The 23,806-nt window shown below is 44.9% G+C and overlaps 1 protein-coding gene across 3 annotated transcripts in view; it reads left to right on the top strand.

The window, feature by feature from the left end:
* The first annotated feature begins 4,597 nt into the window (after nt 1-4,597).
* ACTN2 (actinin alpha 2) overlaps nt 4,598-23,806 on the top strand; it is a 90,290-nt gene continuing 71,081 nt past the window's right edge. For all 3 annotated transcript variants that reach the window (XM_055147107.1, XM_055147109.1, XM_055147108.1), the window contains exon 1: nt 4,598-4,942. In XM_055147107.1, the coding sequence (XP_055003082.1) occupies nt 4,817-4,942 (126 nt within the window). In that variant the 5' untranslated portion in view covers nt 4,598-4,816. The remainder of the gene's footprint in view (nt 4,943-23,806) is intronic.

The raw sequence follows: 23,806 nt of genomic DNA, 5'->3' as shown, positions 1-23,806 counted from the left end.
CTGCTTCCGTCTACCATATCTCAGTGTCTCCGTCCTCAACCCACCCCACCTCTCTGCTCCCTCTATGGAGAACTCTATGATAAATGGAGTTCTGTAGACAAGGTCTTAATTCTGTTGCCTTTGGCCATTTGTTATTCCTTTGTTATGTTTCTTTATATCCCACATATGGAAGAGATCATTCGGCATATGTCCCTCTCCTGGCTGTCTTCATGCACTATGAGTCTCTCCAGATCTATCTACTTAGCAAATTGCATGATTTCTTCTTCTCTTATAGCCACGTAGTATTCCATTGTGTATACACCATAGTTTCTTCATCCAATCATCTGTTTCTGGACACTAGGGTTGTTTCCAGATCTTGGCTATTGTGAATTGTGCTGCAATGAACATTGACGCACAAATATTTTTTCAGAGTATAGTTTTTGGCCCCTTGGGGTAGATGTTCAGAGGTGGAATTTCTGGGTCATGTGGGACTTCAGTTCTTAGTTTTCTTTTCCCAACATTCATGCCAATGCTAGCTGTTTTTGTTCTTTTGTGCCAGTCTCACTGCTGTGAGATGATCTCTTATTATTGATTTGATTTACATTTCCCCGATAATCAGTAATGCAGAGAATTTTTTTCATAACTATTGGTCGTCTGTATGTCTTCTTTGAAGAATTTTCTGTCCATCTCTTCTCCCCAATTTTTGATGAGATTGATCTTTTCTCTTTATATTTTACAAGTGTTTTATGTATCTTGAGTATTAACCCAATGTCAGATGAATGGTGGGAAAATAATTCCTCCCTGTCTGTGGCGTGCCCTTTTATTCTGGTCATCATTTCTTTTGCAATGCAAAAGCTTCTTGATTTGATGTTGTGTTATTCTTTTATCTTTATTTTCATTTTCTGGCCAGTGGCATTAGATCATTGAAGAGTCAATGTCATGAAGGGTTCTACCTACGTTTTCCTCAATGTAATCTATGATCCAGGGCTACACCAGGATCTGTGCATAGTAGTGTCTCATGGTGTTTCTCAAGGGATCATGTGGTTTCAAAGATTGAAGCTGGGTCTTCCATTTTCAAAGCATGACCCTGGCTCACTGAGCTTTCTTTTTGACACATTGTTTAGAATTTTAAATCCATTTTTATAAGAGATGTTGAACTTATATTTTCTTTTCTTTTTTTTTTTTGCATGGGCGCCGGGGCCGAAAACCCGGCCGGCCGGAGCCGAGCACGGGCCCCGACTGGGGCTGGCCCTGTATCCCGCGGCTGTTTCAAGTTCAAAGCACACATTTTTTTTTTTCCGCGCCAAATGAACTTATATTTTCTTTCCTTGTAATGTCATTGATATTCCATGGGTACTGGTTTCATAGGATAAACTTGGAGGTATTCTCTTCTCTTCAACCTCATGGTTGTGCTATGCAGAGCTTCTATTGAGTCTTTAGTATCACCTACAATGTTCATTTCTCTCATCTCTGTTTGCAAGTTGTTTTTCAAACTTTAACTTTCTTATGCTAAACCATTGTTTCTTTGAGCTCATTAAACATCCTTATCATGGCATCATTAAAGTAATTGTTCAAGGATTTACTGAGCTTGTTGGTATGTTTGTGTATATTGTTTTTGCTTATAGAACTTGGTGAACTTCTATGTGTTTTACCCTCATTGGTTTTTGAGTGTTCTTGCTGTGTTTGGGATGAGTCTTTGTAGTTTGACCTACTTCTGACTCTCTGGAAGATGCTAAGAGATTAGGCTGGAGGTTGCTCTCTTTCTTCTCTGCCTTGTCTTCACCAAATGGCATGAAGCATAACTGTGTTAATTTGTTGAGTAGTTGTCATGGTACTCATGTATTTAATTTATTTTCATTTTTATATTTAATATTTTATCTCTTTTGCTATTTTGGGTTTACCCAGCTTCCCTTATTCCCATTTCCTTCTCCCTTCTCTCTTCCCCTTCCCTTCCCCTTCCTCCTTTCCACCACTACCTTAGGAAGGATGAATCCCATTGTACAAGACCTTTCAAAATAGTATATACAATTCATTATGAATTACAAGTTTTGCAGTCCCTCCAAGTGGAACAGGCGCTTTCTTGACTATGTGAATGTGGCACTGTTTCTGCTCATCCTTTCATATGGCTCTTGCCTTTTATTTAGGAGGTTCTTCACAAGCATGCACTACTGAGTAGTCTGAATACTCAGGTGGATCACTCAGAAGACCTACAGATCTGTTTTACTATGTGGTCTTTTTCTCTCTGACACACTGTCTCTGAGCAGTACCAGAAGTCACATTTTTTTCCCTAGTGGAGTATGTACTTTTTTTTCTTTACTCCTCTAAGTATTTTTGAGCTTTTCTGTGGAATATGGTTTAGTGGCCTGCAACCAGTTTGGTCTTTTTAGGTCTTGCTTTGAGTTTTTGGAGGAGGCCCAGTACATCATTCAGTGCAAGGCTGATTTCCCCCTGCCTCTGAATATCTGCTGCATTGTGAATGATGAACTCTTCCACTCTGGCTAATGGAAAGAGGAACTATATGTAAGCTCCCAGGATCATTCTTTCAAATTATTTTGGGTGGGTTTTTTCTCTTTTTCTCAGCCTTGGATACTTTTCTCCCATGCGCTTATTGACCAGAACTGAGGTGACTTTTCTGAAGATGTCCAGGGTTGTCTCCCTTTGCAACTTTCTCCTTTTTGGCCTTACTAATTTGAGCCATTTTCATATCTCAGAATTTCCATGTTAGGAAACCACAGAGAAATTCCTGGATTCCCATTTGTTGTGTTGCATCTTGGATTTTCTTTTTTCAGGCAACAAACTAGATCAATCACAGTGCTCATCCTGTTTATTTTCTGCCTCCCATGATATATCATCCTGATTTCTTGATGGGTGACCAGTGTCTTAAAATTTTTCATTTGATATAGTTCTCCAGGATAGTAAATTGGATACCTTCATTCCATTTTGTCTAAATGCAAATTTTAAGTCTCTACAGCTTATTTTTGAAGACTAAGAACAGATTTGTCATTGCTGACCTGTCACTGTCACTGTCATCCCACTGCTCATCGATTTGCTCAAGCAGGCACCAGTAAAGTCTCCATTGTGAGACTTGTTACTGTTTTGGGCATATCGAATCACCATGGGTAGCTTGCCAGGCTCTGCCGTGGGGGCGAGATACTCTCGGTAGCTTGCCGGGCCCTCCGAGAGGGGCGGAGGAATTGAACCCGAGTCGGCCTTGTGCAAGGCAAACGTGCTACCGCTGTGCTATCGCTCCAGCCCCATTGCTGACCTAGGCCCTAAAAAGTTAAAGCCACAAACTTGTTCCAAATCAAAAACTTCAAAATAATAAATTTGAATCCAAGTCACTACATCCAACAATAGTTACTCCTTTAACAAATATTTGATCAGTTAGTATGTAGTCCACATACACATTAAAGCTTGGATTTTTTTTTTTTTTGCTGTAAATCAGACAAAATCCTCATCTTTTTAAAGCTTATATTCTAAAGAAAATACTTCATTAAAATATTAATGCAGGGGCAGGGGTCGTGGGAGGGATACTGGGATCACTGGTGGAGAATGGGCACTGGTGGAGGGATGGGTACTCGATCATTGTGTGACTGAAACGCAAACAAGAGTTTGTAAGTATGTAACTGTACATCACAGTGATTCACTATTAAAAAAACAAAACAACAACAAAAATATTAATGAATTTGCAATTTGTCAGTGTCTTTTTGCAGAAAGCTCAGCACAAAATTAAGTAATATGAAAATTCCAAAGAATAGTGAATGAAAAATTTAGACTGCTTTCATCTTCAAATGTCAAGAACTTAGTAGTAGCCCAAATCAAAACAGTTGTATTGCATCTGCAAACAATCACTATTGAACTGGGACAAAATTTCAGGAGGCATGGGTCCCGCCTATGCATCCTGAGTGTTTAAAGCAGTGCCTGGGTTACAGAAGGCGCTTAATATATTCGTGATGTAAACATTTCAGCTTGTCCCCAAATACTTCGTCTTGGTACCTCCGGGGGCGTAGCTGATTTGGAACAGCTAGCTTGCACCATGGGCTTGAAAAGGCTTAAGTGCAACACATCAGGGGGAGATGGAATGGTAACATGAAGCCTCCAGCCATTGTCAGTTCTTTGAAATTTATGACGGACAGGTGAGAGCTAGTAGTGCATTCCCCGTCTGCTTTTCGGTTCGGGTCCTGCAGTTTGACGAGGGTCAGTCCAAGTCCCTTGCTTTGATTTCCCAAGCTGAAGACGGGCAGGAGAACAGAGGGGGCATCCCGTGAAGATCTGACTTTTGAGTGGTGCTGCGAGAGCGTGCGCGCGCGCTCCCCTCCCGCACCGTGGGAAAGGAGAGCGTGCACACGACAGATGGGAAACTTGCGTGTCTGGGTAGGGGGTGGTCGGAGACTCAGGCGCGGGGCGGCTCCCCGACGACACCCCAACACCCGGGAAGTGGCTGCCGTCCAGCCACGCCGCGAACCAGAAGGACCAGCAGGGTGGGTGGCCGCCGTGGGCCGGCGCCCGCGGCACCCCGCGCACCCCCCGCGGCGGCGCCCGGGCCGGCACGTGCAGGGAGCGGCGGGCGCGGGCGGAGCGGCGGCGGCGGCGGCGGGGCGGGGGCGCGGCCCGGCCGCCACGTGACGCGCGCGCGGGTATTAAGCGGCGCGGCTGCCGCTCTCCGCCGAGCTGCCGCTTCGCCCGCGACTCCGCAGCGCCCGGGCATCGCCGCCCCGACCGAGAGGAGCCCGCGCAGGTCAGCCCGAGCCCGTCCGCCGCCGCCGCCGCCGCCGCGTCCCAGCCCGCCCGTCCGAGCCCCCGCGCGCCCCCCGCCGCAGCCCCCACCCCGAGCATCATGAATCAGATCGAGCCCGGCGTGCAGTACAACTACGTCTACGACGATGACGAGTACATGATCCAGGAGGAGGAATGGGACCGCGACCTGCTCCTCGACCCCGCCTGGGAGAAGCAGCAGAGGAAGGTCAGCAGGGGCCGCCGCGCCCGCCTGTCTGTGTGTCGCACCCACCCCCTCCACCACCACCACCACCACCACCATCTCCCTTCGGGGGGCATCGCCCACCCCGTGCTCTACACTCGCTCCGGGCCGGGCACCCGAGGAAGGTGTCCTCCCAGCTCGGGACCCGGGGGAGACAGGAGAGCACGTCCAGGGCCAGACTCCACTCCGATACTCCGATATGTGTGTGTGTATGTGTGTGTGTGTGTGTGTGTGTGTGTGTGTGTGTGTGTGTGTGTGTGTGTGCGTGTGTGTGTGTGTGTGTGTGCGCGCGCGCAAATAATTCAAATAACGAAATGTCCACGGAGCAGTTCTCTGCACGCGTGTTTCCGTACCACCTGCACCGGTCCAGATTCTGGAAGAGCCTCAGGGCCATGCCTCCCCTCTTGAGTCTGTGACCTTGGCTTCCCCCACCCCGGCCCCGGCCCCCCACCCCTCGCCAAGTTCGTTTCTGGGTGCGCCCCACATCCATAGTTGTGTGCCTTTTTCTTTTGCCTAAGCCCATTTCTCATCGGATGAAATGAATGTCGGATTCATTCCGAGTTTTCAGAGGGTTTCTCCCAAAGAGTAACTAACTGAAAACCGTGTGTTCGTTGTGGTGGGCTCCTCATTTAGACAGGGATGCTGGGTGAACACTTAGACATTCACTGATAAAGTAATCATTATTTCACACTCTATTTATAGTTCATTGAGGTAAGCACACAGGGACAAGGGAGTCAGCCGTCCCCAAAGCTTCCCACCCACTTTGGTTGTTGCTCTCTGGGGGCCATTGGACTGTCCCACGTTTTCAAGGTTTCTTCTTGATCCTCTTGGCCAGGGTCAGTGGGGGGTGCTCACTCGCAGGCCAAATCTTGCCTCCTGTTGGATTGTGCACGTAGTAAGAGCAATCTGGCACACCAGCACAGACCTGCTAACCCAACCTTATGATAGGGTCATGGCAGAAGGAAAGTGGCCTGCAATTACCCCCGCCACCACCCCCCTTCCATTTTTCAGGGGGTGGAGCAAAGTGGATTTCCCTTCTAAGGGCCTGCTTTAAGTGGATAATCTCTGTTGACCATATGTGTGCATAGGGCACATATGTGCTCCTTAGTACTTGGTGAATAAGCATAGAACTATAAAATAACATTTATCTCACACTTTCAACAGTGTTCACTGGAAGGAGAGAGGTCTATCCTTAGATCAGTATCAAATAGCAAAATACTCATTGTATTCTGATTTCTCTTGATCTGTCTACCCTTTTAAAAAATACCACTTACTATAATTATTTTTAAGACTCTCCTGTAGCTGCGTTTCATCCTCTGCCTTCATTTCCTAAGACCTTTACTCAGCCTTACCACCTTGAAAACAAGAGGATAGGCTAGAAGTTGAATGTAAAGGAAAATAGAATTTCAAAACTACAGGGTTTATTATTTTTTCCATGCTGTGAAGGAAGCACAGGGCCTGATGATTATTAGTGTTGTGTCTGGACTAGAACTATCATCAGTCAGTAAGAAGTTAAATCTTTTTTGTCAGTGGGCATTTTTTTTTCTATTTTCCCCCAATTTCAAGGATTAAAAATGAAAAAAAAAGTCCTAAGCCTTTAAAGGTTACTTTTTTTTCCTGATGAGGATTATTAGAGACTTAATAGTTAGCTTCTACTTCTTCTACTTCCTCTTCTTCTTCTTCCTGTTTTTTTTTTTTTTGTGCAATCAGGGTAATGTCTGTATTCTCTCATGAGTCCCATTCTCCAACATTGCCCCCATTTTGGGGGGTGGCTGCCAGTCTCCCAGAGCCTTATCAGTAAGCCTGGAGCTCAGGGGCCTAGGGTTGTGCCAGCAGTGGTCTGAGGACAAAACTGTGCTGAAATTCGAATCTGGGTCTGTTACTTGACACCCGAAACTTGACACCCGAACTATCTCTTGGCCCCCACCATCATTTTTTAAAAAATGAGAAAATGAGAATCTAGTGGCCAAAGAGATAGTATAGCATATAAAGTGCTTACGTGGTTGACCCGGATTCAATTCCTGGCATCCCATAGGGTCCCACAGGCACCACCAGGATAGGTTCCCTAGTCCAGAGCCAGCATTAACCCATGAGCATTGCCAGGGGTGGCCCCAAACCAAAATAAATAAATAAACAAATAAATAATTTTAAAAGTCTTATCACAGCGGTTTCTGTTGTTGTTTTTAAAAGAACAGGCTAGATCTAATGTCAGTATACCAAGGACAGATTGCCAGCTTTTCCCATATTTAGTTTTTTTAATGTGTTCACAAAGTTTTAAAAAAAGTAATTTGACTGCAGTGATAATACAGTGGGGTTTTCCCAGTTCACTGCACCTCATCAGGTGTGATCTCTGATTGCAGAGCTAGGAATAATACCCGAAAACCACCGAGTGTGGCCCTTCACAATAAATCGTAATTTTTTTCAAAGTTTGGGATTCCTGTGTAAATATATTGTTATAACTATGTGACATGTGTAGATATTTTGTAAAGCCTGTGTAACACTTTAAGTGCATCATGAAAATACAAGATATATTTTCTGACTCTATCTGAACCATGCTAAACGTTTAAAGTGACTAGTCAGTTTTTTCTGAAGATAGGTTGGGTATTGTCTACACTGGGGGAACGAAGGAAACAAAGTACTTTGTGAAGGTATAGACCAGGAGAAACACTATTTCTACTCTATTTCTACTTTGGGTATAGATCCTACTCAGATTAGTAAGAAACACTGAACTGTGAACTCCAGGCTGCCAGAGCCGAGGCCTCTATTTCTGTCCGATGAGACAAACTGTTGGAACAGGCAAAGGGTAAAATGCCATTGTTTCTATTGTGGGCTACCTTCTCCACACTTGCCGTTTTGGTGATATGCTGGGTATGAGATCTGTCAACAGATGCCAGTCACACATGATGACGTCTGTAACGTTATAATGGATGTGGTGCCTAATATATCCCCGGTTCAGAGAGCGTTCTAAGAGTGTCAGGGACTGTGGTAATCCCTGCGCTGTAGTGTAGAATTCCTTTCTACAGAAGGACTTAGTTAAAGTATAATGTTATTTCTTTTTCCTTTTTGGTGGGAGTTGGTTTGTTGTGAAGAGACAAATTGTGGTAGAAGGTATGTAACATAACATTTACCATGTTCAACATCTTTAAGTGTGCAGTTCAGTGGTGGTAAATGCAGTCATGGCTGAGCAGCTAATCTCCACAACTCTTCAGCTTTCAAACGTCAACTATGTACTCACTGAGCAATAACTTTCCATTTCCCCAGCCTCTGGCAACCACTCTGTGAATCTACGAATTTGACTTCTTTGAGTACCTCACGTAAATGACATCTTGCAGTATTTGTCCTTTTGTGAGTAGTTTATTTCAGGTTGTATTTATTTTTTTAGATTTGTCCATGTTATAGCATGGATCAGAAATTCCTTTTAAAAAAAATTTGGAGGGGCTGGAGCAATAGCACAGCGGGTAGGGCATTTGCCTTGCACTCGGCCAGCCTGGGTTCGATTCCCAGCATCCCATATGGTCCCCTGGGCACCACCAGGAGTGATTGCTGAGTGCAGAGCCAGGAGTAACCCCTGTGCATCGCCGGGTATGACCCAAAAGGAAAAAAAACTATTTGGAGAATACCTGGCAGTTCTGAGCTCTACAATTGTGGGGTTGCTCCTGATGGGGCTTTGGAGACCAAAATTTCCCTCCTTTTTACAGGGTAAATAATATTCCAGTTGAGTGTATATGCCAAGTTTTGTTTATCCACTCATTGGAGGATGGATGCTGGGCTGCTCCCAGCTTTTCACTGTGTGCATAATGATGAGGAAAAGAGCCCCCTGCCCACATTTCAAATAGGCCCCCTTCAAGCAGACTAACACCAGAGACTGCAGGACATGCCAAAGGGCAGCTGCGTGACATGATATAACCGTGCAGTACATTTGGGATGGCCTTGAGATGATCAGAGTCTTGCTTTGTAACCTTGGGAACCTAGGGACCTGGGAACGTTGGCCAAATGTGCCCCTGTCCTTGAGGTGGTCCAGATTCTGCTTTACAAAGTAACATGCTTTGGAGCTTCTGCTTCTTTACTCTCCTGCCAGCTGTCTGCAAATGCCCCAACATCTATCAGATATTCTATAAAATGGAGCTTTTGTCCGTGTTGAGCCCCGTTCTGGAGCACAAACTCCGTTGTCCGCTAGCATGATATGACAGTGTTTTCCCACTTCCCAAGGCATGTTGCGTGTTTTTTTCACTGCTTTTAGTGGGAATCTCTGCAACAAATCATCTGCTATAAACACGGGTTGATAACATAGGATGATTAAATACTAATGCATATGTCTATGTATCTATCCCCAATACCTCTTTGTGACCCTAATTTCCCAGTTATGGCTTTTATGCCCAGAAGTGAACTTTCTAGACCATGTAGTAAGTAGTTTCCATTTTAAACTAAGCGTAGCACTCTCTTCAGTAGTTGGGGCAATTAAAAAGATGGTGAATTTAGCATGAGCATGTGAAGCACTTTAGAGTGCTCACCTTCTGGGGGGGTGGGCTGTGTGAACAGAGATGGGGGTGTTTGTATCCCCAGAAATTAGGCTTTTCTTAAAGGGGCAGTAGACATTTCTAGAGTGTCTCTGTGTAGAAAAACCGAAGAACACATCCAGCCTTTAATTCAACGGAAGCCTAATCAGAAGGTGACTTGTCAGCACAGCAATGCGGGCTATGTGCCTGTCCCCGTAAGCACGCGGTGCTGTCCTTCACCCTCTGTGGGGATAGATCAGACCTTTTAAGGAAACGGCAGCGTTTTGCTACTTAAAGAGTCCTTAGGTCACTGAGCTGTGGCTGGCTGGCTGATCAGACACTTTTCTATCAGTTGTGGAGAGTGTAAGACAGTTCCTCATTTATTCCACATTCAGAGTCCTGAATGAGTTTCAGTAGTTCCTAAAGAAATGTAAGTTATGGGGCTGGAGAGATAACACAGCGGGTAGGGCATTTGTCTTGCATGCGGCTGACCTGGGTTCAATTCCTAGCATCCCATAGGGTCCCCTGAGCACTGCCAGGAGTAATTCCTAAGTGCATGAGCCTGGAGTAACCTCTGTGCATAGCTGGGTATGACCCCAAAAAAGAAAAAAATAAAAAAAAAGAAAGAAATGTAAATTCTGGATTTAGATCAGTGTTTCCCAAAGGGAGTGAACCAGTGCCCTGGTGGTTGCTGGAATTATAGGGGTGTGATAGTACCCCCCAGAGGCAGTTAGTGGTGGGGAGTGCGTTCTGATTGCTTGTTTAAAGTACTAGATTTGGAGCTGGAGACATAGTACAGTGGATAAGATAATTGCCTTGCTGACCTTTTTATTTTTTCCTGCAAAGGGGGTGATGGGCCAAATAAATTTGGGAATCTCTGCATTACATGGGCCATTTTTTTTCCATTCACCTCAAGGCACCTCCTGTTGGTTTTGTCATCCAGGCAAAACTGTTGCCATATCGGGTCAGGCTCAGGGAAGGACACATGTGCCTCCTCTGGGAGCAACTGCCCACAGGGGTCAGATTAAATAGAGCCCTGGGAACCTGAGAATTGCCCCTTTTGGTCTTCGGTGAGCAGCTGCCGAAGAAGGGCGCGAGGTGAAGGCTCTGCTCCCCGCTCTGAGCTGTGCTGTCACAGCAGGTTAGCCGGAGAAAGGACACTGATTGTTTCCATTACAGAAAAGCTTGTGAGTTGTTGTTGTTTCAGTTTGGGGGCCACACCTTGTGGTGCTAAGGGCTTATTCCTGGTTCTGTTCCCAGGTATCACGCCTGTGGAGCACGGGAGACCATATAGAATACCTGGGATTGGGGGCTGGAGCAATAGCACAGCGGGTAGGGTGTTTGCCTTGCACGCGGCCAACCCGGGTTTGATTCCCAGCATCCCGTATGGTCCCCTGAGCGCTGCCAGGAGTAATTCCTGAGTGCAGAGCCAGGAGTAACACCTGTGCATCACCAGGTGTGACCCAAAAAGAAAAAAAAAAAAGAATACCTGGGATTAAACCTGGGTTAGCCGCGTGCAAGGCGAATGCCCTAGGCACTGTACCAGCAGCCCTGCCCCTCTATGAAGCTTCTTTGAATGCTTGAGACCCACAGGAAATTTCAGCTCCTCCTGGGACTCTTTGGTTGAAGATAATTTAGTCATTAAATCTTTTGAGTTTCCTTCCTTCCTTCCTTCCTTCCTTCCTTCCTTCCTTCCTTCCTTCCTTCCTTCCTTCCTTCCTTCCTTCCTTCCTTCCTTCCTTCCTTCCTTCCAACTTCATTCTTTCTCTCCCTTCCATCTTCTCTCCATCCCTCCTTCCCTCCCTCCCTCTAACCTTCCTTCCTTCCTTCCTTCCTTCCTTCCTTCCTTCCTTCCTTCCTTCCTTCCTTCCTTCCTTCCTTCCAACTTCATTCTTTCTCTCCCTTCCATCTTCTCTCCATCCCTCCTTCCCTCCCTCCCTCTAACCTTCCTTCCTTCCTTCCTTCCTTCCTTCCTTCCTTCCTTCCTTCCTTCCTTCCTTCCTTCCTTCCTTCCTTCCTTCCTTCCTTCCTTCCTTCCTATCTTCCTTCCTTCCTAACTTCCTTCCTCCCTCTCTCCCTCCTTCCTTCCTCCCTTCCTCCCTTCTCTCCCTCCTTCCCTCCCTCCCTCCTTCCCTCCTTTTCTTCCTTCTTTCCTTTCCTTCCTTCTTTCCTTTCTTCCTCACCTAACTGTATTCAGGGCTTACTCCTAGATAAGTGTGCAGTGATCGCTGCAGGTGGGTCTCGGGGGGACCATATGTGGTGCCAGGGATCCAATCCAGGCCAGTCCACGAGAAAGACAGGAGCCTTACCCACTGTACTTTCTCTCCAGCCCCATTTTCTTCCTCTAGGAAATTAAGAGTAGTGTTACTTATTTTGCCTACCTCTCAGGGTTTTTCAGTTTCAAATAATTAAGCTAGTTTAGGTTAAAGGAACTTTATAGTTCTGTAAAGTGAAATATGTGAACATTGCACTTGGATTTGTGAGGCATGCAGAAGCATGAGATTTTTTTTTCCTTAGTGACTTGGATGTACTTTAGTTTATGGTGGTAAAATACAGAGGACAAAAGTGCCCGTAGCGGCACTGCACTATCACTGATGTTGGGACAGTCACTGAGTGGTGTGCAGCCATTTTTGTTAGAGCTTTTGTGTCTCCTTGACTAGATCTGTGCTAGTTAAACAGTAGCTTCTTACTTTTATCCACACTGATATCCTTTTTTAAAAAAATAGTGTCTACACTCAGGGCTGGTGGGAGATCCTGTGAACTGCACCATGCAATGCACTTCTGGAGATCAGAATCATGGCAGGGCATGTGCTGGGCATGTGCTCTGTGCTTTGAACCACATCCCTGGCCCCTAATTCACGTTTCACTTGGATTATGCAAACTTGAACTTCCTTAGAAATAAGAAATTATCTGAGTGCCAAGTGCTGAATAGAGAACAGTTTTGGGACCAGAGAGATTGCTTAGTAGGCATTGTGCATGTTTTGTATGTAGGATGCCCTGAGTTCAGTCCCTGGCATTACACATTCCCCTGGCAACTGCTGGAAGTGACCCTGAGTGCTGAACCAAGACAGCCCCTGGGTATTGCTAACTGCGGACCCCCAAGCACAAATAAAATAAGGTAAAATGAAAACAATTTTGGAGGCCAAAACATAAAAATGGTTGTGGTTGAGAATACTGATGAAGCCGCTTTCTAAAGGAGCTGGCCTCGCTATGGGCTTCAATAGGCTTAGTAACTATTAACTGAGTAGAGGGGAGAGATGGTCAATATTTCTGGCTAGAGAAATAGAGCCACTAGCCTCTAGTGCCTTTGGGAGGGGAGTGATAAGTGTGATGTCAGAGTAATAACAGATGTTTGCCTAATACATAAGCACTGTCAAGGCATGCTCATATCAGTAATTTCTTCTGACACACCCTCATGTCCATGAAAAAGATGCAGAAACGAAGTCAGAAAGGTCAGGGTATAAAAGAGGATAGTGCCGAGTTGATCCAGATGAAGGTATAGGTCTGTGCCTGGCCCTGCCTCCTGGGTAATCATGCTGCTTATGTTCTGTGTTTGAGGTAGTCGGAGAGGATGGAGACTTAACTGAAACTCAACCTGCAGATTCAGAGTTAGAAAGAAAATGAACCAGGTAAAGCAGAGCCAGTTATAAAGGGGATGCCAGGGAACGTGTACACCTCATTCTCCAAGCAGTGAGGGGCTCTGGAGGTTTTAGAGCTGGGAAGAACCATGCTTCATATTAGAGTATTGCTGGCAGAATAAATTGGATTGGATAAAGTGGTGAGACAGACAAATCCAGGCCAAATAACCAATGAGATGGTTGTACAGATCAGTGGGGAGGATTAGAACAAGGGGCCTCACAGAAGCAATGGCAAGGAAGGCATCAATTTGAGAGTGCGCAAGAGGGATTAGAAAAAGGATTAAATAACCTCATGTTGTTCCAAAGCAGGCTGTGGTCTAAATCCAATTAAGCAGACATGATCTTGCCAGTGGGGCTGCTGGATTTAAGACTCAGGATAGTGTATTGACAAGTAACAAACAAACTAATGAGAAGTCTGGTTAGCTGCTAGGAGAGTGTGTCTGGACGGAAAGCAAAATAGGTTCAGGATGCGTAATTATTCAAGTTGGGGAACAGGCTACCGTGCCAAAGGGCAAATCTATGGACCCATGTGGTCGTGATGGGAGGTGGTCTTTAGTGTTCCTAGGAGATTCTAAGTGCAGAATCTTGAGTGTGTGCTAAGAAAAATCTCTCCTGGGGCGGGTAGAGAAATAGAGAAATAGTATAGTGGGTAGGGCTCCCTCCTTGCACACAGCCGAACCTGGTTTGATCTTCAGCATCCCATACAGTCCCTCAAAGAAAGCACCTCCAGGAGTAATTCCTGAGTGCAAAGCCAGAAGTAACTCCTCTGCAGAGGGGGGGGGAGGGAGGGAGAGAGAGAGAGAGAGAGAGAGAGAAGGAAAGTGCTTGCTACATAGAGATAGACTGGGGAAGGGAGGGAAACTGAGGACTTTGGTGGTGGGAAATGTACATTGGTGGAGGGATGGGTGTTGGAACACTGTATAGCTGAAACCTGACCACGATCAGCTTTGTAACTCTATCTCATGGCGACTCATTGTTTTTTAGTCACTGTAACACTGTCATCTCATTGTTCATTGATTTGCTCGAGGGGGCACCAGTAACGTCTCCATTGTGAGACTTGTTGTTACTGTTTTTGGCATATTGAATACGCCACAGGTAGCTTGCCAGGCTCTGCCATGTGGGCAGGATACTCTCAGTAGCTTGCTGGGCTCTCTGAGAGGGATGAAGGAATCAAACCCAGGTCGGCCACATGCAAAGCAGACACCCTACCCACTGTTCTATTGCTCCAGTCCACGGTGACTCAATAAAAAATAAAATTTTTTTTAAAAGAAGCTCTTGATTTTCAAAGAAAATTTCAGTTCTGGCTAAGCAGTGAAGGGTAGTGTAAAGCCTGGAGTTACCCTGAGCATAAGGGATGCTTTCATGCCACTTCAACTCTAACTTCTGATGCCTTATTGCTGATTACTCAGTTGTGAGTAGATCAAGCAAGGATTTCAAAATAAAAATCCTAATTGTTTTCTGAGGGGAAAAAAAAGACCTCGGTCCCCACCTAGAGAGACAGTGGCACTGAAGGTGCCAGCGTTGCAAGGGGGGCAAAAAATCACCATCTCTGCCTCCTCCCGTGAGAACTGTGACTCGTCCTGGCATCCATCCTGCCCCTGGAGCCGAATTCACTCAGGGAGAAACAGGAACCCAAAATAAGATGTTCCGTGCGTGTGGGAGGAGGACTAGAACTCTTCGCTGGGAAACTTAATTAACGCAGCCTGAGAACTGTCAGAAGGCGCTGCAGTCAGTCGCCGCAGCTGGGAGACACCTACAGAAAAGGCACAGTTCTGGAGTGGGTGGGGGAGCGACCATGACGAGCAGAGGAGTTGATACGGAATCCGTTGGAGGACAGTCAGAATTGTAGCACGGTTTCCCTGGGAACGGTACTAATTCTTCCAGAAAGAACAGAAAGCAAAGATGAGAGGAGAGGCTTGCTCTCTGCTGTGCTAGACGGATCTCAGAGGAGGGCCTGGGCTTCCTGCAGGCTTCTGAGGAACTCTTCTTGTACACGCTTACTCTGTCTGAGCACCTGCCGACACTCCTCCCGTGCACAGTTTCCTAGCTCAGATGCCATGATGCGTTGCGTCCCCACCCCAGAGCCAAATATACATGGAACGCAAGCAGCACGCTCTGTTCTTCCATTCATTTGGCACCATCTGATCACGGCCCTAGTCAGGGCCACAATAGAACATTGAATTGACCCCACCTTAAGAGTCTCTTACAATATGGAAGACATTAGGCTGGAGCAATAGCACAATGGGTAGGGCATTTGCCTTGCATGCGTCTGACCCAGGTTCGATTTCCTGCATCCCATATGGTCCCCTGAGCACTGCCAGGGGTAATTCCTGAGTGCAGAGCCAGGAGTGACCCCTGTGCATCATCGGGTGTGACCCAAAAAGCAAAAAAAAAAAAAAAAACAACCAAAAACAAGATGGAAGACATGGGTGAGAAGTGCAGAAGAGGGACACCCACTTCAACCAGGCTGTGGAGAGAAAACATACAGTACAGTTGCACTTTGAACAATGCACGGGTTAGGTGCCAAGCCTTGTCACTTGAATTCCCTGTACTGTTAGCTGACAGTCTAATCTGATGTTGGTTAAACCCATGAAGGTAGAACTTATATATATATATTTTTAAGCATCCTCGTCTTGCCTAACACAAAACTATCAATAACATTGTAAATTATAGTTCTTTAACAACAACAACAATCTTCTAAGTGGATCTGTGCTGTTCAGACTGATGTGGGCCCGGGTATTTCCAAGGCATAGTTCTGGGGCTGGAGCGATAGTCCAATGGGTAGGACATTTGCCTTGCATGTGGCCGACCCAGGTTTGACTCCCAGCATCCCATATGGTCCCCCGAGCACCACCGGGAGTAATTCCTGAGTACATGAACCAGGAATAACTGGGTGCATCACTGGGTGTTACCCAAAAAGAAACAAGCAAACAAACAAAAATCTGAGGCATAGTTCCCTCCTGATTGGTAGAAAGAAATATCTCTCTTGGCCCCAAGATGGGAACCTGGTGAGCCAAGCTTGCTCTTAAGCTCACCTCCTTAAGGCCCCTGGAGTGGCCCCTTCCTTCTGTGATGGGCTCCAGGCCTCTCGGATTGGTGCCGTCTACCTGTCACTTCTCCACAGATGCTCTCATCTGCAGGCATTTCTCCTCGTTACTGCCAGGAGTGATCTTCATGAAACACAAGCCTGCTCATGGGATTGAATTCGCAAAGGCCCTTGCGGGCTCTTCATGCCTCCAGAGAGCGTTCAGATTTACTGTGCTCTGGGACATCAGACCTGAGCTGGCCTTTGGCTTCTGGTCCGTTTCCCCACAGGTTCTTTAAGATTCCTGCCTCTCATCTGGTTCCCGTATTCTGCATCTGTCACCCTCGTGTTTTTTTTTATTGGTGGGGGAAGGGTAATTAAGTCACACCTGTGTTGATTAATAAACTGGAGTTGCTTCTCACTCCTGGCAGTGCTCAGGGGAACCTTACAGGAGGTTGGGGATTGAATCTGGATTGGCGGCCTCTGAGCAAACAGCTATCCACTGTACTGTCTCTCTGACCTGCCCTTGTGGTTTCTTTTTTTTTTTTGGTGGGGGGAGGTGTTCACACCTGGTGATGAACAAGAAATTACTCTGCACTCAGGAATTACCCCTGCTGCTGCTCAGGGGAGCATATAGGATGCTGGGGATTGAACCCGGGTCGGCTGTGTGAAAGGCAAACACTTTACCCCCTGTACTATAGCTCCAGCCCCTCCTGTGGTTTATATATATGTATGTATACATATATTTATTTATATATACATATTTTGCTTTTTGGGCCACACCCGGCGATGCTCAGGAATTACTCCTGGCTCTGTACTCAGGAATTACCTCTGGCAGTGCTCAGGGGACCATATGGGATGCTGGGAATCGAATCCATGGCAGGCGCCCTACCCGCCATGCTATGACTCCAGCCCCTCTTGTGGTTTTTCTAACTTGCCCTTTTGCCCTGGATCCAGCCCTGACCTCCACCAGCCATCCTGGGACTTTCTCCTCCTTCACATACCTCCCCTGGTATGTGAAGGAGGAGAGGTTTCCTGCTTAGGACCTAGGTTCGGTGCTGCTTTCTGAATCTCCCCTCCCAGGGGCATGAGTAGGCGCTGTTTTGGAGGGGGAAGCCATACCCGCCACGGCTCAGGTACTGTTTCCACCTCTGTACTGGGAGTCAATCCTGGCAGTGCTGAGCGGTCCATGCAGTGCCAGGGATCAGGCCTGGACCTCCAGCATGCGAAATGTATGTCCCAGATCACTCTCCACCCTGTGTCTGCTCACCACTTGTAATCTCAGTCATGGAGTGAATGAATTATGAGATATATTTCTAAAAAATATGAGCATAATAAAGATTTTAATTTAATAGCTAATATCTGCTTTCAGTCTTTATAACTCCTTGAGCAATAAATGTATAAATGTTGATATATGTTTAATCTTTTTAATGTTTTCTTTCAACTTAGGGCTTAGCTCAAAGATTGGAACATATATGCCTAGCATGTCCTCAGCCCTGAATTTGATTCTGGCACTAAGTGGCCTGCCAAGCACCAAATGGCCCCTATTTGAAAAAGAAATGTTTTGAGCCAGAGAGATGGTATAGTGGGTAGGGTGCTTGCATTGCTTGCAGCTGACCTGGGTTCGATCCCTGGCATCCCATATGGTCCCCTAAGCACTGCCAGGAGTAATTCCTGAGTGCAGAGCCAGGAGTAACCCCTGAGCATCATCAGGTGTGGTCTCAAGAAACAAACAGACAAAAATAATTTTTGAGTATTTTCTCAAGTTACTAAAATATTGGAATTCTTTGACTTAATATCTAATTCTAAGACTTAACCTTCAAAGACAAGTTGCTAATTAGTTTATTATTTTTGCATATGATATTGGGAATCAAATCCAGGGCTTCATACATGCGAAATATGTGCTTTTACCACTGAACTACAACTGTAGCCCTAAACTGCTTAACTTGGGGAAGGGGGGCAGGTCTAAACCCAGCGGGACTGGGGGAACCTTGCAGTGCTCCCACACACAAAGCACGCACTTAGTCCTTCGAGACATCTCCCCAGTCCCCAAGTTGCTTAATATTTTATAAAATAATTGGGAACTTAGATGTTTGTGGAATTAAAAAGAAACCACGGCCAGGGTAATACTCAAAGGACTTCTGTGCATGCTGGTGTGTGAGAGGTAAAGCATGACTTTGAGTTGTCTTGTTTGTGTGTTTACTGGTTATCCTTTTCCCAGATTACGATCCATTGAAAAAAGATTACTACCTGGAAACAATAGATCTTAATTTTATTTATTTTTTACTTTTTTGCTTTTTGGGTCACACCCAGTGATGCTCAGGGGTTACTCCTGACTCTGCACTCAGGAATTACTCCTGGCAGTGCTCGGGGCACCATATGGGATTCTGGGAATTGAACCCGGGTTGGCTGCGTGTAAGGCAAACGCTCTACCCGCTGTGCTATCGCTCCAGCCCCTAGATCTTAATTTTAATTCTGACCCTATGCTTATTTGGGAGTAGGAGGGACTTGCGGCCACACCCAGGTATGCTCAGGGTTAATTCTGGTACTATGCTCAGGGATAACTCCTGACCTGGTTTAGGGGATCATAAATGGTGCCAGGCATTGGACCCGGGTTGGGTTGAGTTGGACCCAGGCAAGCCTGCTGTAGTTTCATGCCTGTCCTTTTATTCTTATTAAAACTATTATTTTAAGAGAAAGAAAGAAAGAAAGAAAGAAAGAAAGAAAGAAAGAAAGAAAGAAAGAAAGAAAGAAAGAAAGAAAGAAAGGAAGGAAGAAAGAAAGAAGGAAAAAAAGAGAGAGAGAAAGAAAGAGAGAAAGAAAGAAAGAAAGGAAGGAAGGAAGGAAGGAAGGAAGGAAGGAAGGAAGGAAGGAAGGAAGGTTATTAGTATCCATTACATTGTTCTCTTTAAAAGAAAAGCTATTGGGGAGGGGGTGCTCATCTTTTATATGATTGTATTAGTCAGTGATGTTACTGAACTTTCAGAAACATCTCTTCTGTGGGTAAAAGCATGAATATATTACATGACATGAAACCACTTGCTCTGTTGAGATGCTTTTGGCTTCTGCCTGGAGAAATCTCACTTTGATATTCCACTGGAACTTGGCCAGTCAATCTGATTTCACATTTGAATTGGGTTAGTTGCTGGAACAGAAACCTAGAGACTTGGCTCCTAGAATGGGGTATCCTTTAGCTCACGAAACACATTATGCTTTAAAAGAAGTGAAAAGTTGTAAGAAAGTATTTCTGGTGGTACGCTAAAGCCTGTGACATAAAATTTTTGTGTAATTGGAATGGCCAGTAGTAGGTTTTATTAAAAAGTTTATTGATTGCTGAAAAGAATATAACTGTTCCGTTTTGATATATTAAATGTAGAATTTGACACCAAAAGTGGTATCCATTTTCTACTGATTTATCACTCATAAAACCTGAGGAAGTAAATTCTTGTTATCTTAGATGGCTGATTTCAAGACTTAAAAATATACACATTTGGGGTGTTGGAGATTATCAGTTATAAAAATGGTAAAACAGAATTGTAATGAATCAGTTTAGAGATTACCCATGGAGAGGCCAGAGGGATAGCACAGCAGGGAGGATGTTTGCCTTGCATAGTGTTGACTTGGGTTCAATCCCCAGCATCCCATATGATCCCCCGAGCACTGCCAGGCTTAATTCCTGAATGTAGAGCCAGAAGTAACCCCTGAGCAATGCCGGGTGTGGCCCTAAAAAAAAAATAGAGATTATCCATGGACGGTAATATTTTACTATTTTGAAACAAAAACATTTGGAGGTGAGGCTGGGGTGAGAGTTGGATTTGGGTTGAAGGGTAGAGGGAGATGTGTTATTTGGGAAAATGCAACCCATGTACTTAACATTTTGCATAATGTATAATTAATAATCCATTATTCCAATTTTATGGAAATAAGAGGTGACTCGTCACTGCACGCTTGACCTCTCATTTTACATTTTACATTTTGAGATAGAATTATGCTTTTAGTATAACACTAAAACAAAAAGAATTACAATAGGATATTAAAAGTAATATTTTACATGGATTTTTGCTAGTTGCTTAAAAAGAGGAAAGGAAATTTGGCACTTTGCTCATAGTATCACAGGGTATTTATTGTATAAAGCAGAGAGGCAGCTATTCTAAGACTTTCTGGGCACTGTTTTAGCATAGATTTTATTTTATTTGATCTTTGTAATAGTCTTGAAGGATGAGTGTTATGTAGTCTTCAGTTTTTAGCTGGAAAAATTAAGTAACTTGCCCCAGAGGGTTTGAGTTAGAAGGTGGTTACTGGAAAGTGCCTATATAATTTTATCTAAATTACAATAATATGGTTTCACTTCATAGTTGAAACTTGATACAATATGGAGATGTTAGATATTTCATTGTGTGTTTTTGTTTTTTGAGACTTTTAACTACTAAACTTTCTGGTGTTGTTGTTTTCTGTTCAGATCTGTAATTAGCAACATAGATAATAAGTCTGAGGTTCAATATTGTGACTTTTTCAGCGATCAAAAATTGGCTCAGACTTTGTGGAAGGTTATGTGTTTGTAGCTTTTAAATTTCTATGTGGTTACAACTTGGAGCATCTACTGAGAATCAGAAGGCTAAATCTGGAGACATGATAAACTTTGTCTTCTCTGAGTTAGGCTCTAGCAGTTGCTTTTATCCAACAGAAATGTCAAAGCAAGAGGAAAGGGACCACAGGACAAGCCAATTAACCTCTCAAAAGGTAGTTTATAGGTCATGCCATTAAGGAACATCTTTGGAATTAACTGCTGGTCTGTCTGACTCAGTGTCCAAAAAAGCCAGACATCCAAATGCCTAAGTATTTGAGTCAGGTCCCTTTCAGACTAGAACATGAGACTTTCAGAGACAAGAGCATAGATTAATTATCCTCCTACAGACACAATGTCGCAGTTAGTGGACAGGAATGCTCTCTAAGGTCTAAGCTCCCCCAGAGACCTAGCTAAGCATATTTTGAAATGGCAGTTTGAAAGCACTCTTTTAATATTATATTTCAGATATTCTCTTTTATTTAACTTTCGTGTGTATGCTGGGGGACACACCTGGTGGCTCGCAGGGCATACTCCTGGCTCTCTGCACGCAGGGATCACTCTTGATGGACTTAGGGACTATTTGTGGTGAGGCTCAACAGCATGCAAGACAAACTCCTTACCTGCTGTACTATCGCTCCAGCCAACTCTTTCATTTAACTCCTTATTTTGTTTGTTTGTTTGTTTTGATTGTTTATATTTTTAATTGAATCACCATGAAAAAAGTTACAAAGCTTTCAGGCTTAAGTCTCAGTCATACAATGATCAAAACCCCATCCCTTCACCAGTGCACATGTTCCATCACCAAGAACTCCAGTATACCTCCCATCCCACCCCCACCCCCAGCCTGTGTGGCTAATGCCCTTCACTTTATTCTCTCTATACTTTGAATACATTCAATATTTCAACAGAAAACTCACTATTATTATTTAGAATTTTCCCCCAGCAATCAAGCCTGCTGAAAAGGCATCATTTGATAATTTGCTTTACATTGCTGAGAATGAAGAGTATATGAGGTTTTGGATTTCTGGTATTTTAGTAATTAAGTCCAGAGAAATTTCTGCCAGAAGTTGCGTCACTGCAAGCTCGTACCTCCGGTTACTGGGCTCTATAAGATGGCGGTTGCCACACGGCCACTGCCGCCACCGCCACCGTGAAAAGCCGAGAGAGAAAAACCTTTCCCTTACCGGGGCGGCATGGGGTCGAAGCTCAGTTCACAGTCTAGAGGCTTTTCTGCAAGAAGCTGCTGGATGCCGAAATTAGTTAGTTGGCCTCCGGGATCATGGTCTTTTAGGAGCAGAGGAGCCATTCCTCTGCGGCCGCTCCGGGTCTCATCTGGTCGGAGAGCACATTTAACTTCTTATCATGGAAAATTTTTAAACATGCACTGAAGCAAAGAAAATCTGAAATATAGTCAGTGCAATGAGCCAAGAAAACCCCAAGTTTCATAAGTAAGAGATGTTCAGCTCAATCCCCCCTCCCCTTTACTGAAATGTGATCGACAGAGTGCATATATTTAAGGTGTATAACCTGTTATGATATATGCCTACATCGTGAAGTGATTGCCACGGATGCCCAATGCTAAAAGGAAAAAAAAACGTTTTGTGTTCAACAAATGCTTTTTCTCTGAAGAAAATTTTGAAAGAGGCAGACCAGGTTTGGACAGAGTAGGGTCAGGTGTCCCCTTCTGATTTGGAAGGCCTCCCTTGATAAGACACCCCGGCCCCGGCCTGCCTTCCTGCTTGCTGCTCCTTCCTGTCGGCTAGAGCTTAGTCTCCCTCCTCTACCATCCAATTCCTTGCTACAACTTCTCCTGTGCTTAACATTTCAATGTAACATTTCCTTGGTTTTGTTTACATTTGGGGGCCACACCCAGTGTTGCGCAGGGCTTACTTCTGACTCTGTGATCAGGGATCACTCCTGGGGGTGCACAGGGAACCATGTGGGGCAGTGGGGTTTGAATTCTAGTTGGCCATGCGCAGGGCAAGTGCCTTACCCACTGTACTATTTCTGCAGCCCTCAACTGTGTTTCTAAAAGCCAGACTTTCCTAAGAGTCACCTTTCTGAAAATCATGGGTGTTTTATTATTATTATTATTTTTCCTTTTTTGGGTCACACCCTGCGATACACAGCGGTTACTCCTGGCTCATGCACTCAGGAATTACTCCTGGCGGTGCTGGGGAGATCAGATGGGATGCCGGGGATCAAACCCAGGTTGGCCACGTGCAAGGCAAACGCCCTACCCGCTGTGCTGTCGCTCCGGCCCCTATTATGGGTGTCTTAAAGATGACATTTCTAAAGCAATAACCCTGTTATTCCAGGAAGAACCCCCTTGGTGAATTCAGATTTCACAGAAGAGGAAGGAGTTGTACTTAGAGCATTTTTAGTAGATCAAAACCCCTTTTAACATCCTTAGATGGAGATGGTTCTTGTATATGTGGAAAATCAGTACTGATTAAAATCTATATTAAATTTATTTCTTAGAGAGTGTTTCTCTTCTGCTACAAACTTTTCTGATTAGCCAAACTATAATCTCTTTTCAGGTTTATTGGTCTAGTCTGAAGGTTTTTCACTACTTGAATGGTGAGCCTTAATTTGAGGCCAGAGGTGGGAACAGTTTCTGAGGATGAATTGGATACTTTTGCTTCTTCTGTATTCCCCCATTCCTCCAGGTTTACCCCATAGAGTAAGGACAAAGCAAGGAGCCGATACAACCTTCAGAGGGTTCTTGCCAAGGAGTCGGGAGAGAGCTTTAGTGTGGAAAAATATGCGTATGCATTTGGGAGACCTGGGTTTGGTCCCTAGTACCACGTGGCTTCCTGAGCACTGACCTGGGAGTGACCTGAACACTTCTGGGTGTGACCCCAAAACAAACAAACAAAACACACTGAGGATTCTTGAGAAAGGGTATCTTTTATGTTGCACACCTGGTGACGCTCAGGGCTTACTGTTGTCTCTGCACTCAGAAATCACTCCTGGCGGATTCAGGGACCATATGGGATGCCAGGGACTGAACCCGGGTCAACCACGTGCAAGGCAAGCACCCTACCCACTGTACTATGGCTCCAGACCCAGGATCGGTTATCTTTAAGGGTGCTCTTGCCAGGACTGCTTCTGGGGATTTTT

The sequence above is a fragment of the Sorex araneus genome, chromosome 9 (genome assembly GCF_027595985.1).
Source record: "Sorex araneus isolate mSorAra2 chromosome 9, mSorAra2.pri, whole genome shotgun sequence".
NCBI lineage: Eukaryota > Metazoa > Chordata > Mammalia > Eulipotyphla > Soricidae > Sorex > Sorex araneus.
This window is presented reverse-complemented; position numbering and strand designations above follow the sequence as displayed.